This window comes from Diadema antillarum, unplaced genomic scaffold (assembly GCF_040938485.1).
Source record: "Diadema antillarum isolate AM-2024a unplaced genomic scaffold, OU_Dant_1.0 seq00000662_RagTag, whole genome shotgun sequence".
Lineage (NCBI taxonomy): Eukaryota > Metazoa > Echinodermata > Echinoidea > Diadematoida > Diadematidae > Diadema > Diadema antillarum.
In genome coordinates this window covers 1,067,584-1,087,468 of record NW_027271574.1, presented here as the reverse complement: position 1 = coordinate 1,087,468, position 19,885 = coordinate 1,067,584, and the positions used below count along the sequence as shown (strand labels likewise).

General features: G+C 39.9%; 1 protein-coding gene across 1 annotated transcript in view; it reads right to left on the bottom strand.

Annotated features, from left to right (window-relative positions):
• Positions 1-1,456: 1,456 nt before the first annotated feature.
• Positions 1,457-19,885, bottom strand: part of LOC139736692 (ARF GTPase-activating protein GIT2-like) — an 83,415-nt gene continuing 64,986 nt past the window's right edge. Inside the window, exons 13-18 of the mRNA XM_071647440.1 lie at positions 11,951-12,103; positions 4,903-5,247; positions 4,141-4,229; positions 3,389-3,613; positions 2,444-2,507; positions 1,457-1,651 (exon numbers count right to left, since the gene is read on the bottom strand). Coding sequence (XP_071503541.1) covers positions 1,457-1,651; positions 2,444-2,507; positions 3,389-3,613; positions 4,141-4,229; positions 4,903-5,247; positions 11,951-12,103 — 1,071 coding nt within the window. The remainder of the gene's footprint in view (positions 1,652-2,443; positions 2,508-3,388; positions 3,614-4,140; positions 4,230-4,902; positions 5,248-11,950; positions 12,104-19,885) is intronic.

Here is a 19,885-nt window from a genome sequence, read left to right as displayed (position 1 = left end):
AATAAAGGAGTACGGTAGTCTACATACTTTTTACGGAAGACATGACGTAGAAATACTTGCTTACAGGTACTGGTAAGGACCACCCCGCTGGATTTACCCGAAGACTACACATCTATGGCAGACTGAGAGACTGGTCTCCAAAAACTATCGGCAGTATGAACACACATACGATACCCCTGTTTGAGAAATATTGTACACTATACATTGTGGTTGCTATCTCAACCCTTTCAGGGTAACATCTTGTGAAAGAGCGCTACCCAAAAAAATGATCACTTTCATTGTGCTCATAGGTGCATACACACTGCAAGAAACATTGACGTTCACTTTGATTTTTTTTATTACCTTTTGAAATACATAATTCTATGTAAATACAGAGTTATCTCTCATACAGTCATCCCTTATCAGTATTAATAAACCACACATGGATCTTTTGAAGCAATGTGTAAAGACAAAAGAGGAAGAAATAACTGGACTTCATCCAAAGTACAAATAATAACAATAATTAACAGTATTCTGTATAGCGCATTTCCAAGCAAATTGATCAATGCATTTCACATGGTAACATTCTGTACAAACCTTCCATCCCAAAAGGGTTATGGGATGAAATTCCCCATTTGTTAAAATTTAAATACTGATAATAGGAAAACACTGTCTCTTGTGCCAAAATGGGGTAAAACCTGACACTCCCTATCTTTGATTTATGGATATTAAAAGAGCATCAGACTTTAAACACCAGGATATGTACAACATGTGATATAGTCAAAGCCACATCAAACTGTTCTTACGCAAGCTTTGTGCAAAATGGGATGCCAGCCCATTGCAGATTGGATTCTGTGGTGCTCGATGTTCTTGGAAGTCCTTTATATCTGGCTGCGTGCATTGCAAAAGCAATGCTATGTGCGCATATCTCACCAAGACATCTAACTAGGACATTTAACATTATTTCTAATTCAACTTGGGTCCAATAACTTGTTTATCTTATCGCAACGATAATGGTGACACAGCCCCATGTATCTGTTTAATGCTGTTCTGGTAAAATCTCAAGTACACTGTAGAATGAATAATCGAACTATTAAACAGTGTAAAGAAAAACACATAGCCAATGAGAACAGTATTCTTACTCGTACGATGTACATGCATCAATTCTATTTTGACATGATTGAATTTGAGGCATATACAGAGTCTCAGAGGATGATTCATACATATGAAAAGTAGTGGCTTGGAATATCTGCTACTGGATTGTTCAGACGCGCATGCATACACATTCACGCATACACACACACAAGCACATACACATCTCATCAAGTGAGTGAATTTAGAGTATGATGTACTCCTGGTTTTATAAAACGGGTGGTCTATGGACCTGCTAGACCATGTTCAAATCATCAAAATAAATGAAAAAGGGAAAACATGGGTGTGTTCTCAAGAGATGTGAGGACTTAAAAAATAAACTCTACTAGAAGCTTGTAACGAGCTGCTTTGCTGCCTTGGCAATGTCGTATGCGCACGAGATGATCTGAGTGGTCAGATGTTTGAGGTCAGGAGCTATTGAGGGGTCAGCTGGGATGGCGTTCTGGCACTCCACTTTCAAACGGCTGGCGCTGGAGACTAGCAGGCGTAGGGGCACTCTCACCTCCTCGGACTTGGGTTTCTGAGAAATGGTGACGATTTATACAATAAATCTCTGACGTTGCATTCAGTGGTAAAGATGCAACAAGATATCACAAGCTTCAACAGTAAGTACTGATTTCTGAGCACAGCATGCTGCTCAGAAACATTGCAATAAGAATGACTATGTTCCTTCTAATACATCTACTGATAATATTTGATATCGACAATAATGATGTTTACATCTACAACTAGTAAGGTATGAGGAGACAATTTCCTAAACACCGGTACATAAAGAGGAAAACCAAGACAGACTCCAGAACAAATACAAACTGATTTCACAACTACGGAATGGAGACAAAATTCTGTAAGCTATCACCAAAAGATTCACATTAATATCCAGTATCTCTGAAGACAGTAAGTATATAACTTTTCAATATGAATCAACATTTTTCTATAATGAGCAGATCTTGTTAATTTTCTGTAAACTCTGAATGTCTTTCAAAAACCAAGATATGAAGTATTCTTATCACTGTAACCCGATCTTCAGGTAGGCAGACATAAGAATCAGTTGCTATCAATGCAGCTATTGTTCTATCACATAATTTAACCCATCGAGGACGAGTCCTGAGTATACTCGGGCAGGTGTCTATGGGAAATGGGTGTTGTAGCAAAATCAAACTGTCCTCAACTGGTTAAGATAAGGTAAATAAATTATATCAAAGTTTTATCCCATAGAAACTAGAGAGAATGGAACTAATCTACGACTTTTCTTGCGAGGGTCCAGTCTAAACATTTTTTTCACCATGACACCACAAGCTTTGATATCACTTACATCTGGGAATAGGTCCACCATGTCAGTGACTGTAGCATAGATGCTTTCTGAACACTCCACAAATCTGAAAATGGGACAGACACGGACATAACGTATTAAAATAACAAGCATACAAATACTAGCATATAAGTACATGTAAGAAACACACTACTGCTAAACCATACCTCCTGGATAACAAAATTTCCGCTTTAAATGAATGTGCTTGTGTTTTTTCTTTTAGTTTTTTGTTTTGTTTTTGCTCTTTATTACAGAGAGAGAAAAGGAGAAAGTGCATTTCTACATTCACTGTTCTGTATTTTAAAACCAGAAATTTTCGCATGTATTATGATTTGGTGAATTTCACGCGAGCCAAGATTTGCAAAATTAAAATGCATGTGAAAGTTCTTGTCTACACTATGATATATTGGATGCCAATAGCAATTCGCAAAAATGTCATGCTGCGAATATTTCTTGCTTTACGGTACTCTCTGTACGACTACATTTTGAAGCTGAGTTACAATTGACCAAGGCATGGAGAAGGAACAGCTTGGGGTTAGATGCTATCATTATGGCACTACCTAATGACCGAAAATATCTCCACAATGATTGTAGTACTATGTTTTCCTCAAACTCTCAGATTGAACATTGCCTCTTCATGAACTAACAGCACCATTAACAACATTAATAACAATACCAATAGCAAAGAAGATAACACAGTCAAACCTGTCTATAGCAGCCACCCAAGGGAGAGAAAAAAATTGGCTGTTGTAGACAGGTGGCCACTGTAGACAGGGTCGTTGACATGGCTTTTTTCTCGGGGGGCATTGTGTTTAGTGGTCGCATACCCAAGTGGACGCTATAGATGGAGTCGCTACAGATGGATGTGACTGTAGCTTGATTTAAAATAAAATATAGAAATAAATTGAAAATGACATCCTGCCATCTACAAATACACAGAGTACCAACCTGTCTACTTTGCCTTCCTGAGCCACAGACAGTAAAGTCTGAATCTTCCTGGTTATCTTCTCCGTCGTCCCGACGACTGCCTCCTGGGTTGGTCTCTTCTCCTCTGCTCCATCCCCAGCCTCTGGCTCTGGGGACCCTTCGGTGGGATGGGGTGAGGTGCTTGCCGGTGGGGATGTGGGGCTGGTAGAGGGGAGGGGCACCGCGGGGGACTCCGGCATCGGAGAACTGGAAGAGAGGGCAGGGTCAAGATGGTATATTCAGTACAAATTCACATGGATTCTCATTGCTGTGTGAGCATCAGTGACAAGTGATTTCACCAAAATAATATCAAGGTGCATTTCATGCATCACCAGCAGATAACAAGAAATACAGTACTACTAAATTTAGCACCATACTGGTTCTCACCTAATGGCACTTACTCTTAATGAAAGGTATCAGATAAACACCAGTGAAGGATACACCATTTATTTATCCATCCAGTTCATTAAAACAGATTATGCCACAGGAGGGAATACATGTATTCTCTGGATGTATATCAGATGATTTCACCAGGCATTGAAAGTGATTTTGGATAGTGCAGAGGATACACAAAAGTAATAAAGTCACATACAATACAGAAAGATGACAAAGAAGATGCATACAATAAACAAACAAACAAATATGAGTCACATGAAAGAGGTTTATCCTTTGAAACATAATTAAGATTCTCTGTTCTGTTACTTTAAGAAGAGTGTATCTTGCACTCGGCTCACCTTTCATCTTCTGGTTGTGGCTGGGCGTTGTCGTACTCACTGCCCGCCTCACTGACCGGTCTGTCGCTGTTCTCTTCAGCCACGGAAGCCTGGAGTGGACACAAACATACAAGGTACATTCTACAGTATTAAACTCCAAGTCAGCCATCTTGGTTCAAGCTCTGGCAAACATCACTTTCGACCATCCTCAACAACAATGTCTGTATTAAAAACTGTGCTATCAGTGCAGTATGGTACCTCTCGCATTTCTGCAGTATTGAGTATTATTCCCACCACATCTGTCACAGGCAACACAATACTACTACAAGGGATGCCATTCAAATTAACCCACAAAGCAAATGACATTTATCCAAGATGTGAGTTGAATGATACCTAAAAACATTATTTACTACGTATACAGCAATTGCTTCAGGCTTGAATTTTAAGATCTCATTCTAATCTTTATCTTTAATTCACACATTCATCGATATATTAAATAACTTTCATTTTCTTTGAATTTCTGAAGGAATGATACACATAACACAAAACCTAAACAAATATCTGGACAGTACAAAATTCATTGACTAGTATTAGCTATGGAGCTTAGGAGACAACACCAGGAAATAACTGCTTCCTTTACACTCCATCTGCCATTGCAATTTAGTAATTGCTCTGTACATACACCTCAAAGAGAAATATTTCACAAGAAGAAATGATGCCTTCTAATATTCAAGTGAAAGTAAAGTCAGGTGATCATTTCCATGGCAACCAGCATCAGCTTACCATCTCCTCTGGCCCATCATCCTTAATGGTCTCCAGACCCTTGGGAGCAGCCAGTTTCTGGGCCTTTGCCATGTCCTTGGTGTCTGCGCTCTCCCCACTGGCAGCACTTTTGGCGGGGGGCATTGGCTTTGCGTTTGAACCAACCGGTCTCCATACGGGGTAGGGCTTCTGAGATGCCCGCGGCTCGATCATGGACTTCGGGCGTCGGCTGGGGGGAGCTGGCTTGGGGCCCGGCTTTGAAGTTGGTGGGAGTGACTCCAGATCCTTGGGCTTGGGCCGAAGGGGTATGTCCTTGCCCCTCTGGAGGGCCAGGAGCTTGGCATTCTCCTCCTTGAGTTTGTCCACCTGATGACAGACAGGCAAAGGAAGGGGTCAAAACTCATTACTCCAAGATATGACATCATTTTACAAAGTTAAAGCTTGGAGTACTTGATCTCTGCAAGCAACAGGCTAACCTTCAGATGGTGGTCAAAACCTTGGTAAAATAAATTTTGAAGTGATTGATGTCATATTAATTTCTTTCAGAGGAATCAATTACTCAATCATATCTACCACAATATACAATATGATTTATATGAGCTTTGAACAACTAAGCATAACTAAAAAGGTATACAATATTAGGTCTTGAGAATTTAGATTATTTGAGGAGTATGTCTTTTTAAAAGCTGTACCAAGTTTAATCCTAATCCGATTAGTCCTTCTTGGTTGTTGCTAGGGAGATTTGATCCAATCTTTGTCCCCCGGACAACGGGACATGGTTCTGCGCTTCTGAATGGTCACAGTTCTTTAGAGTCTGTTTTCTCCAATATTCTGGTAATTACCCTGTCTGACATCCCCACTTTCTCATTGTATTCTCAAAGGGTTTGCTTTGTTCATACAAGGTGTGTTATATATCATTTTAAAGCTTAGAATCTCAGCTTTTTGATTGTGTTGGAATCTAAAAAACAAAAATTTCCAACTTATTGGTTGTTTTGTCGTGGTGGGTCACATACAATATAAGTTTGTAAGTGTAGAGCGTGTAAATGACAAAAAGAAATGGATAGACATTAATGCCTGTTTGGGGTATGTGTGTGTGTTTCAGTCTATCTCTGTCTATCTCTCTCTTGTGTGCAGTATTCATCCAATAGGTAGTGGTGTGATATGAAAGATGAAGGCAATGACGCACATACTGTACAAAGGGTTACATCATCAACATCATATATCCTGCCAATAGCTTAAAAATGAAGGTCACACCTTGACAGTCCATTCATATTCTTTATCAAAAGGAAGTCCAGGCAGCATGGGGGGGGGGGGGGGGGGTCTCATACAAAAATAGGCTCATTGTAGGTATAAATATAACAAACTAACCAAGTCCACAAAGTACATTTTTCCACCCATGGTCAAAACATTTAAATATAGTACTCATCTTGTCCAAAATACTTTGGTAGATTCTAAATATGAAATATATGTTGGCTCAGTATCAAGTGCTTACATATTGTATATCACTATATTGTATATCACTATACTGAAATTTGATTTGAACTGAATGATAACTAAGTGAGAGAAATAAGAGACCTTTAAAATGAATTAATAAGATAATTCTTTTTTATTTCTTAATACATATTATACACAAAGAAAACAAAATAGTAAACACAAAACCAAGCACAGACACTCCCACACAAGTGAACAGAGTCGGTACTTTATCCTGCTCAAATTAAATTTCCTTTCTAAAACTTTTTACTCTAGTTTCCTTTTTTTTTTCCTTTACCTGCAAGGGATTGCAATACACAGCACACAGCATTGAATCAAAATTTAACCCATTGAGGACGGCTGATTTTGCTACAACACACATTTCCCACTGTCACTTGCCCGAGTATACTCGGGACTTGTCCTCAACAGGTTAAGGGGGAAAATAGGAAACATAAAGAGAAGGAAAAAGAACTTAACAAACAAGAAATGACATGTCTAGTAATAGAGTGTGGTTCGGTGCCCAGGTCAGACCCCTGGATACCCCTTGGTATCCCTACACTTGTCATCCTCAACTCCACTCGAGCACGTCTCCAGGATTTAATCCCCCCTTTGGTTCACGGGAAGAATTTTAGCCAGGGTGTGTGACACCGGCTGAATCATGTCAAAGCCTGCTTGTAGGCATGCACATTGGCATGGTGGCTCTTTGGACAGTATGTCTGATCCAGGGATACAATGCACGGCAAGGTTCTGGGTTCAAGCTCCATCAGGGTCCCATGTATATGTAGTGCATGCTAAGTGCTCCACATTACTTTTCTCTCTCCAACCCCCCCCCCCAAAAAACAACAACAAACAAACAAACAAACAAAAAACAAACAAACAAACAATCAAACAAACAAACAAACAAACAAACATACAAACAAACAAATTGCTGTCCCTCTAATACAACATAAGCCCATTTTGCACTTTATACGCTATGATACATGAACTGCCATCCTTTCCCCGTGGAGTAATGCATTAATCTCCTGAGTCCACTACCAAAGAATATCTTGAATTACACAATCCTGTTCATCCCTGTGGCTTCAGGGGTGTGCTTATATGTGGGACTGTAATATCATTAGTTACACTCAAGTGGATTTGTCCCACTAAACTTAGAGTTGTGTAAAGGCACAATGTAAGGGCTATGAAAGTAAGGGTTCCATGCATGGCACAGCCACAACCCAAACATGTCAAGGAGCTTCGCTCCCCCTCTTCTCTTGTAGTGAACCGGAAAAAGACCTGGTAAAGTGGTCTGGGGGGACATATATGTTCACTGTATATATACACTAAAGCAGGTGCACAATAGACCTACATGTGCCTCCTGATACATTGTATCCCATGGGTGTCAGGATGACCCCTGGATGGAAACCGGTGTCAAGCAGGTGAACATTACCATGCACAATGGGAAAAGATGACATGAAACGCCTCTTAAATGGCTCAAACTATAACCAGCATTACGTCCTTGGTTTACATTCTCCTCTACAATGATACTAAAGTACCTCCTTCACTGCCAGAACCTGGCGTGTGTTTTAGCACAAAGTCTTTAGGAAGTTCTGAGAATCTGGGCAGGATTGTGTTTAATACCGATGTATTCAACATACACACACATTCATGCATACACAAACTTTTTATCAGCAACAAGGACATTGACAGAGGAGGGGTGACAAGATAATTGCTACCATGTCTCATCTATCATGTGGTATTTTAATTGGGCGTGGCCACCCCGAAGGGTTCCAAAAAAGATGTTGCCCCAAGGTATAACGATTGCATTGAAGTCAAAAGGCAGGTATGTACAGAGTGGCATGCCTTGGCAAGCACTTGTTCCAGGAAAAAGATCTTTGTTCCAGAAACAGGGAGTGATGAGCACCAATGTGACTTCAAAAACTGAAGGAATGAGATCGAACTTGTGTGGGCCATGCCATCGAACCACGGTGACAAGGGAGTGGCATATGCTGGGTTGAAAAACTTTGAGATACTCGGGCGGTTTAGACCTCCCCAAAGCTTGTCCCTGCGCATTCCTGTCTCGTTACGCACGGCGGTTTGGAGTGACAGCCTCTGGCCTGGTACAGGAACAGGTTCATCAAAATGTTATTTCTTGTCTAACCCTAAAATGACATGAGTCAGTCCTATAAAGGCCTGCCCTCAATGTGTGATGTCTTCTGGGTCTTCTCCCATCATTGCAGAAGGATCTGTGGGTCTGATCCAATGCCACCTCTTCCCCCCCACCCCTCCCCCCCCCCCAAAAAAAAAATGAATTCAAGATAAATTAATAAACAGATAAATAAAGTGGAGGAAAGAAAGGGGGAAGAAAACTGAACATGCACTGTTGGTTCTGAGACAAGTGGCAGAAATATAATCTTTGCATGTGTAAAGAAATAAAAATAAAAACAAAATAATCCCCCAAATAAAAACAAACTAACAAACAAACAAACAAACAAAAACCCCACTGCATTCCAGGAAGGTAGCAAGACAGACCATTAGCATGAGGGCAGCTAAAAAAGGAAGTGAAAATATGTAGGCCCATAAGGCTGTTTCTCTCTCATGAAAAAAGTCATCCATACATGGTAATGAGAGTGGCACTTCATGGACTACGTACTACTCGACTGAATTACAGTAGTACATGAATTGCCATAATGGATTAAGAACTGTCCTGTGATGTGTATTTCTGTTTTTTCCTGTGCCTTATCTCAGCTTTCGTTCAACAGCCTTTTGGTGAAATATTCTCACTGTCTCAGCTCTTCATGTTTCAATGGTTTCCCGCTGGACTCCCAAATTTCCATTGACGTTGTACAAGGATCGTCAGGTTCTATGGATAATGGGTTAATAACTATGAATGTTAACAATACATTTTACCCAGTCTCATCACCGTCTCGTCAAGATAAAAACTGCCAGGAGTCATACAGGTAATGATGACTTGTTTCAGACATTGGTGTTTATCTCCAGCATGGCATCCACTTTAAAGGGGATGGCTAGTAACCGATCAGTGGGAATCAGTGGGAATGCTGAGGGATGATTGTTCCAATCCTTGTGGGATTCATTTAAGAGTACATTATATATCTACTGTTGTGTGAAAATTATTTGCTTCAGAATGGTCTCATATTCAAGTAATGTGCAGATTAATGCCCCGTCATTGACCAGGCACGCCAACCTGGAAACATTAGACTGGACATTACTAGAATATGAGACCATTCTGAAGCAAATAATTTTCACACAACAATAGATATATAATGTACTCTTAAATGAACCTAACAAGGATTGGAACAATCATCCTCCAGCATTCCCACTGATTCCCACTGATCAGTTGAATACTAGCCATCCCCTTTAACATTCTCTGCAGAAATCAAAGTGAGTGGTTTCATGTTGCTTCCTCTGTCTGTTTTATGGTATGATGTTTTCTCAACTGTTCTCCTGTTTAGATGGAGCTACCCCTTTAATAAGTGGTGACCTGAATTAACCCCTCCCACACCCACACACACAAACACACATACACATACAAATACAAACATATATACACAGTCATTGAAAGAGAGTGCATGTGAGCAATGTGAGCAAGGTTGACTGTCCGGCTTACACCAGAATGAACCAACGTGTGAGTGTGAGGCATTGGCTTTACCACCAACAGGATGCCGCACTATCATGCAGTCCAACAAACGCCATGAATCCCACTGGCATGCATCAAATGTTAGCACTGTGGACTATCAGTCTCCTATCTGGGATGTGTTGTCAAAAGGCATTTATGGTGAAGAAAATGAAATATCTACAATTGTTTGTCTGAATTTAGTCATCATATTGAGACATAAATGAGAGACAGCAATGGTGTGTCAAGATACAATGTACACTGTGCAATGGCCCTATTAACTCGTTTAGGACATACTGATGTTGGTACAACACGCATTTCCCATAAACATTCGTCCGAGTGCTGTAAAACAAGATATACATATTCGTGGCATGATATTTTCGTGAATTGGAGCCGACGGCCTTTTTTGCGGTATGAAATTTTCGCTAATTGCCACTGGCATTCAATGCATAGTGTAGACAAGAACTTTCATGTGCATTTTAATTTCACGAATCTCGGCTCTCGAGAAATTAAAAAGCACGCAAACATTCCGCATTTTACAGTATACTCGGGACTTGTCCTCAACGAGTTAAGGTGGGCTGGAGTCTCAATCATGTGTTGAAATCAACATATGTAAAGGACTGCCACTCTTAACCCATTGAGGACGAGCTGATTTTGCTATAGCACACGTTTCCCATAGACACCTGCCCAAGTATATTCGGGACTAGTCTTCAACAGGTTTAAGTGGGGCTCCCATCAAAGCCATAGATACATGTAATTATCAGGTGAGTATGTTTTCTTTAGTTGGCACTTCTGCTTGCTACCCACAGTGACAAAGTAGGGGTCAACGTCATGCGAAATTTTGCTACCGGTGAGCGATGACGCTATCCCATCCAACTCCACCCCAGGCAGACAACAAAGGGAATCCACCCCTCCAGCCTACGTCTTTACACAGGTTGACTAATTCAGGGGGAACTAATTTTAATCATCCCCATGTCACCTTAGATTGCCAATATTCTTGACCACAAAGCTTCGACCAAATTAATCTCCCTGGATTACGTCCCTCTTGCTATTATTAGTAATCTGACAGTGAGTACGAGTAATTTCTGCGGTAGAGGTATTCCCCATATTTGAAGACATTGGGAAGTGGTCCAGTGTCATACTCTGTGGTGAGAAGTGCCGTGACTATTTCTACTCTATACGTCAGGTTTTTCGTTACCACACCCTATCTTAAACTGCACTCCATCTTACTGACATTACAATCCCCCACCCCCAAAAAATGGACACACAAACACAGAACCATATAATATTTTGGCTTATCCTGAAAAAAAAAAAGATTGTTCAAAAATGTGACCTTTTGGTGATCAAAATTTGTTTTTGGATTTTTTTTTTAAAAGACTTGAAAAAAAAGCTTGTAAGATATGCGAGTGTGACAGAAAACCTCGAAGGCTTGACTATCACGCCTGATACCTGACACCTGGGGGGTGTTTCATCAACGTTTGTCAGTGCTGACAACTTGAATCACCATAGTAACGGTCAGTGACCAGAGCATCTCAGCCAATCAAAACCAAGGATTTTGCTGAAATTGTCAGCGCTGACAGCGCTGACAGCGCTGACAAACGTTGATGAAACACCCCCCTCGGCCCTGTTTCATAAACCTGTTCACAAAGTTACGCATGAGATTATGAAAGACTTGAATATGAAGTGCTAATGTGTGTGCTCATTTTTTTCCTTACATTTTTACAAAGTATGACTGTATGTCAATATTTCATCTTCATTGTAGCAAAAATACTCTTTCAACTATTAAAACTTGTGATAAGATGTAAGAATAATCATTATCACCTGCAAATTTTAACTCTGACTATTGAAATTAACAATGATTAGGAAATCCACTTGGCTTGCCATATTTAAGTCATTGTAAAGTTGTGCATAACTTTACGAACAGTTTTATGAAACAGAGCCTAGGTACAAGGTCTGCCATTATTGGCCATGTGGCCAGAGACTCACCATAGACTGTAGCATGGCAACATCCTGATTCAGACGTTTGTTCATGTTGAGGAGATGCTGGACGCGGCCCTCTGCATTGGACAGCTTTTGCTTCATCTCCAGGTACTCATCCAGTGAGACGGAGCCATCACACAGCTCTGATGAGCCGCCAGTCTGAGGAAATGATGAAAAAAATAATATACCATGCAGACACTTTTAAAGCACAAATGTGAAACTATAAAAGCACTCTGAGAGTGCAGACCTCTGCCAAACAGCTCATTTCCATCACTAATCTTGTTATTCCATTAAGATCAGTGACTTTCCCCAAAAGGATACATACTGTACGTACATTGTACATGTATGCATGTTAAAAATCGCCCAATTTACCAATACAGAAGCTTTTTGTTACATCGTCAACTTCCAGCTGTGCGGCGTGCCTCGTCCTAGCAGGAACTACAGCATGCACTTTTAGTGCACATAAGCAAATCTAAAAAAAAGAAAAAAAAGAAATGCAAACATTGAACTCCTGAGTTCATTGACCGTACTTGTCAAAATATTGAAAATCCTTCATAAAATCCATACAAATTTGCGGATCACTACCAAAATTTAACAATCTGTTCCTTGTGTCATTCTCAACCTTTCATGTAAGTTCCACCTGCAAATTTTGTAAATCCTTTCACAACTTTTTGAGATATTTTGCACATAGACAAACAAACAAAGAAACAAACTGACAAACAAACAATTGCTGATGAAAGCATATCACCCCCTCCCTTGGGGGAGGTAGAAATAAAACAACAAAGATCAGAATGAGATAGCAAGGATAAAATGTTTGACAGGAGGTATCACTCAAGAAATATGATGGTAAAGTTACAATTACCAGAAGACAAGACTAAAACTACACAGATCAAAGTTCGTATAGTCTTGGAGTTTACATGGGTCTGGGTAGTTTTTGCAGGCAAACCTTCTCCGTGTCCTACACCTCAAGTGTGGGAATCTGTATCCATTTTCAAAATGGATCTTTGACAACAAATACGGAACAGCTCTCTACAAATAATTACCTTTGCTAACGCAGCCATTGGGTACCATAAACATTACATCAGAACTTTAATAAGAAGTTGATGATTTTTCCGAATCAAAAGGAATAGGGGCAACTGAAGGAGGCAGATTATCCCCGGAAGAAGAATGATGACAAAATAACATCAACCACAAAAATAAAAAGAATCAATAGTCCTGACCAAGGAAAGCCTGCCAAATGAATGACAAGATCATAAAAACATAAATCATAACATTAATGCATCAATCTCACCCGTAGTTTAGCGTATTAATGTCATTGCAAAATATATGGCACTTCACTGTTGACATAGAACAAATATCCTGCTGCTATCATATAAGCTAGATTTGTAGTAGGTGATAGGAATAAGAAAAATAAAACAACCTCATCTTTATATTATTGTCTAATATCATACCATAAACTAATACCATGACACTATATAGCATGCTATAAAATGAAACAAATACCGAACTGAAAAAAGGACAGGGGAATAATGTCTACATTCCTGTGCTAAGTACTTAAGTATGCATTTAATGATGAATTGAAGTGATTTATGACTTGTTTAATGTTGCTGATCAGTGCTCTTTTGGACAGGGTGTACACGTTGGAGAATTAATCTTTGGCAAATTTGCTCATACCTCATTTCACAGAAAGACATGGAACATCAAGCATAAAATGACGGTTTTACTACCATGGAAACATTGAATGCTTCATTTTGTAAGCACGCAACCACAGTACTGAGAGCTTCAAAGGTCATCCTCACTGGACGACTAGGAGTTGAGGATAAAATGCTTTGCCATGGGGCACAACTGGACAGACAGGGGGACTTGAACCAGGGACCTCACAATTGATGTCCTGTGATCTTTTCCACTGAGCCACGACAGCTCCTCAAGAGGCACAACTGCTTCTCACAAGCAATAATCAAACTGAGACTGTATGAGTCCACATCCTAGCACATTGTATGGGGAACACTTTGCAGACTTCAAAGTGACAATTTACACATAGTGGACTATTGAGTAACTGTCGTAAAAGCCTTGAACCAAAAATCAAAGTAAACCACATCCATATTTCAGAAAAATGCAATCTTAAAGGCACAGAGCATTATTTGGCTGAAGTTTTGTATTACTCTTTAATGCTTAATCAATTTCAGTGTTGAAACAACAAATCAATCACTGTGATTTCAGTCGTTGCCATGCCTACAACAATCATTGTGTAAACTCACAACTGATGCAGATACTGTATCTCTGTGAAACCCGACTGTAACATGCACACTACCTTCTGATGAAAGATGTGTTTTAAAAGTGCCCGGGCCAGCATTGTGATGTATTCACAATCATGCACTTCACTCTCTAATAGCTTGTCCTCTGCAAATCTGACGAACGGAATCAATCAACAACACATTTGTAGAAGAGAAAAGAGCAGAATCCACATGGAATTTGTACGACGGAAACCAAAGATGACGGCTGACACACAGAGTTTTCGATCGCTCGTTGCACGCTCTCACCAACGACTCTCTCGCGCTGACGTCTATCGCAAGTGTCACCGCTACGTCTCAGGGACCCTCCGCAGACTTTGACAGTCTGCCATCGGCACGAAGAGTTTTTAATAGGGGGGAGGTTTACAACTCTGGTGAAGGAGGACAAAAAAAAAAAAAAAAAGAGACAGAAAAAAAAGTAGTAGGTAGAGGGGGCTGGAGAAGGATGTTTACATACTGACTGGATAGGAAGGGCTACTGGTGGTTGGGGGGTGGGGGCAGTTAAGGAGAACGGGAAGTAATTAATTTTCACCGAGCGCCAACGGCTCGAGTGGACAGTTTTTGTCACCTCGGGATATGGCCGTACTACAATGCACACATACGTGAGAAAGGGAGAGTGGAATAAAAAAAGAGAGCATGTTAGAGAGTAAGGTACATCATTTGTTCTCTGGAAATATGTCTGTCTGTCTGTCTGTCTGTCTATCTGTCTGTCTGTCTATCGTGGATACATGACTCGCCTTCTCTGTCTCTCCATCTATCTGTATATATATATATATATATATATATATATATATATACATGTATATATATATATATATATATACCTATCTATCAATCTACCTATCTACCTAGTATCTTTCTATGGATCTCTCTTTTTTCCTCTCTCTATTTACCTATCTATCAGTCTATCTATCCATTTACCCATTCATTTATTTATTCATTTATTTATTCATTCATTCATTTATTCATTTATCCATCTATCTCTCCATTTATCTTTCTCTCAATCTCTCTACGAACTCATTTATAACCTATAATCTGCCTAGCGTCTTCAGCCATGCATGGTGTGCAAACAAGGCATGTACACACAGTAACATACAAAGAGATGATATACAGATGTGTACAAGCAATATTGACATCTTTGATTTCAGCAAAGCAGAGCATCATTTCACAGTATACGCAGAAAAACTGCCTGTGGTAAATAAATTGCATGTATGCTCCCTTTAAAAATAATGATTTATATTTTACAGCATACTGTATATGCCATATATTTAACAAGTCTAAATTTTGCAATTCTGGACTTCTCAACAATTTCGCAAGTGGTTAAATTTGCGATTAGGATGTACAGTGATGAACGGAAAAATGTATGCGTGCACACCGCATTCATGTTGGGCTCAGAGTTAGCATTTCTGCTTGTTGCAAATTCCGCGAATAGCACCCGACTCGTAAAATTCATGAAAATAAAAACATCGCGATATATACAGTGTGTAGAGTAAAGAAGGGGAGATGGTGACTAGGTCTGAAGTGAATACTTCAGACAGGTGGCCTTTATTTAACGGTTGAAAGCAATTTGCATATCCAAACATTTGCATGCCAGAAGCAATTTTTATTTGCAGCCTGAGTTCTGCATACATTTGTAATCATAGTATACAGTGTACCACCTAGATGATGTACAGTATAACTCGTGGTCAATGCATGAGGCACATTTTTTCTTACATTTTATTCTCTCATCATTCACATATCAATTTTTGCTCTTTGTCCCCCTCTCTCACTGGGCAAAAGAAAAGAAAAGAAATCTTTGTGAAGATGAGGAAAGTTTGAATGATGGTGATCACTTCACAGTGCGAAGATATGATCTCCAAAAGTATCAACCAGCTGTGTGCAATAAAGAGGTGGCCATTTCATATTATACACAGGATTTGAAGCAACAAGTGTCTTTTTGTTTCCAACGAAAAGTTTTGATGCAATCTCTGCCAGCAGGTGGCTGTCACAGACGGGGGCATCCAGTGGGACAAGGCTTGGGAGTGTCAGGTGCCTCATGATGCTCCAAAAGACAATGAGTCCAGAGCAAACGCTATGTGACACACACCAATACCTGTTGTTAACTCAAGCTAGGACTTTAAGGGGGCGGGGAGCACTGCAAGGCCTTGCAAATTTCACTCACTCCCTCTCTTCTCCCCCTCCCCCCTCCCCCTCCCCCCACCTCTTCTCCCATGCCTCTTCTAAACCCATCTGATGCATAATTGCCAGGGCAAAATTCCCCCAAAATGCTGTGATTCAAATCGTTTTTCAAGGTTCCTCCAACAATGGAGGCCTGCTGTGTTCTGCGTCACTTTCCAGATAATTTGACCAACTGCACGAGATAAAATCAAGCACTGCCTGTAGAGGAAGGAGTGTGAAAAGCAGTTTATACATCAATTGAAGAAAAAGACGAATGCACACAAGGACTGTAATTTGCCAGCTGCTTAACAACTGACAACTTGTGAAAAGCTCACAGTGTTCAGTTACAAAGCACAGCATATCAGATTAAATGCATCACTTTAAAGGTAAGCCAAACATGGTTAAAATTCCTGGAAAAATCGGCAGTGGAATACCTTAAAGCAAGAAATTTGTGTGGCATGAAATTTTCACGAAATTGGAGCTGGCAGCCTTTTTCCTGGCACGAAATTTTTGTGAATAGCAACTGGAATTCAATGCACATACATTTCACATTTGTAGAGTAGGTACAAAAATCTTGTTTGCATTTTAATTGCAAATCTTGGTTCTTGTGAAATTTGCAAAATTACACTGCACACGAACATTTCTGGTCTTATAGTACTGTGTTAAATCGCTGCCTCTGAAATACAACAAATCCTTTAGAAAGATTTACAACATAGTATGCTCATTTCCCATACGAATAACCATTTACACTCTCTTGTCACATTGTCAAGGATGTGAGATAGAAGATGGCGAGAAAAACCAATATCACCATCAAAGCATTGTGATGTTAGCCTTGATGTTGTAGAGACTTGTTTCATTCAATGATTGCCTCATCAAAAGACCTGAATCAGCCATTTCAGACGTAGGCACTCGTTTCTGATATTCATTTAATTTCTATGTGGCTTTTTTTTTCTTTCTCAAGACATGCAACATTTTTGTGGTATTAAATACAATTTTGAAGTTTAAAGGCCCAAGTTTAACATGATGAATACATGCCAACATAATTGTCTGTATGATCTCAGTGAGCTTTTCCTCTGTTCGATTTTTTTTTTATTACTAGAACTTTTCAACTGAGTCTCAAAATGCCTTCCATAATAACAAAATGCACTGCTGTCTTGACTTTCACATAATTGCAGTCATGCATTTGGGTGATGAAAACAGAAGTATCAAATGATTTTGCTGTAAATGGGGTACACAAAGGTATCTGCACATTGGCTATCCTTTCCTCTCAAAGCCGCCAAGCTGACATCATGCTTATCATTACACAGCAGAAACAACAGGTTTGGAGGGAACAATACCTCTGCAGCAGCATCGTGACTAAATATGGGCTAGGCAGGTTGGTTGATTACGATTCTGCACTTTTCCAATTTGGCACGTCCATGCGCATTGTCTCGTAAACAGCCTGCCCACGTGCCCAACTGGATTAGTTTATATACATGTAATCCTTCCATTTTATTTTTAAAACTGTCCCCTTTAACTAGCAGCCAAACTGCCCTTGTCTCTTGCACTCGGATGACATTAACCCATTAAGGACGGGCTGACTTTGCTACAACACACATTTCCCATAGACACCTGCCCAAGTATACTCGTGATTTAGTGTGCCACGGGTTAAACACCAGAATCCTTGACATTCTTACGCAACAGCTAGGTTTCCCAGCCAGGGTAGCACCGCCCCCGACATGTGGTTCCAGTAATTGATTTGATTAATCGTCAGCCTCTCGAAGTGCAAGTGGGACTCCCTCTACCACTTGTGGTCTCCCCTTGACGTCAATGAGGGCGAGAACCCGGTACTGCGTTGGGGTGAGTCATGTGTGACTAAACTGTGCCAAGACACCAAATACAATGCGTGGGACTATCATCCACCATCTCTTTGTCTCTTGAGTGCCTCTGTGGAGCAAAGTCCTCCCCCCTCATATCACTTCTCAAGAAGTGTCTTAGGGGGGAACTTGTGGTCTTAAAGAGTAAAGTATCTTGGGGTATCAAAGGGGATAAACTATAGCACCTAGCTGAACAATACTGGGGGGAGCTAGGGGGAAGTAACGGTGGACTTCTGGATGTTCCACAATTTAGTTTTTCACAACTCCAGATATCAAATCACTCAACTGGAATATTACATCATTCAGATTTTTCACAGCTAGTAAAATAAAAGGTGGAAAATGTCTGCTTAGAATTTAAATGGGGATGATACAATGTACATATAATGGTACAAAATCAAGAAAACATTGGGCCGTCACCTCCATGTGCGTTGGATTTTTTGTTTTTGTTTTAAAGCATCTACATGTTACTGATTGGAAGTGGTATTTTCGGCAGAGCTTCATACAAATTAAATGATCACATCAGATTATTTCTAAGTAATGATGTTGCCAGCTGTAAATTCCACTTCTTCAAGCTCCACTGTATCTGCCATCTGACCATCTGAGTCGAGCATGAACATATTTTTATCAAAAAGGTCAAATTAACACTCTGTGTGCCGTGGTGCAAACCCCTTGTATTCCATATTATTCAGAAATCGCAATGCATGAGAGCTTTTGGAAAACATGTAACTTTTTGTAGAAGTGTTTCTCCAAGGGATGCAGTGTGGCAAAGTTGTAGAGAAAATCTTTTTGTGATGTAAATGTTATGACAAAGCTACGGCTATCTTTTCGTGCAAATGGCAAGTATTCAAAACACAGATCGGTCTGGGCGAGGTTGGGAGTTTAAACAAAAATTTGCAATTGTGGCACGCATAGAGTTAACAAAGCCTTCTGAGGTTCTCATCTTGAAGTCGTTCGAGAGCATCCCATCCCTTAGGGGATCTCACTGGTTTGGTTCTAAGAAGAGGTTGAGGGAAGGTCTAAGGCAGAGTAGCTGGATCAGAGACATCAAACATCATTTCTGTCAAAATTCTATTTTAATAAAGGGATCATATACTTTTGGTTGAGACCAAACTTCAGATTTCTAACATATTTTGGTGAGATAATGAGAAATCTTTTATGAAATATGAAAAAGCATGAATTCCAAGAGGAATTCAATGTTTATTTGATGAAAATTGGTTTTGAAATGGCTGAGATACCCAAAACAGGCAATCCTCATTAAAGGTGGGACCCACCTTTTATTATGATCACTTTGTTTTACTTTGTTTCGGGATGTCTCAGCCATTCCAAAACCGATTTTCATCTAGTGAATTCCCCTTTGGAATGGTATGCTCTGTATTACTTCTTCGGTGGTTTCTTGGTGTCTCGTAAAGTTAAAAGTTAAAAGTTAAAGTTTAAAGTTAAAAGCCCAATCCTCATCTCCACCAATACCATACCATCCCTTTAAATACGAAGAGTGTGATTGGCTAAAGAAGAGCATAATGAGACAAAAGTACTCTGAGAGAGAAGCAAGCAAACATTAAAGTTTCTAATCACTGTACTGGAGGTTGGCGCGAATGATTTGATCCAAGATTAAAATGAAAATCTGACAGCACTTGGCA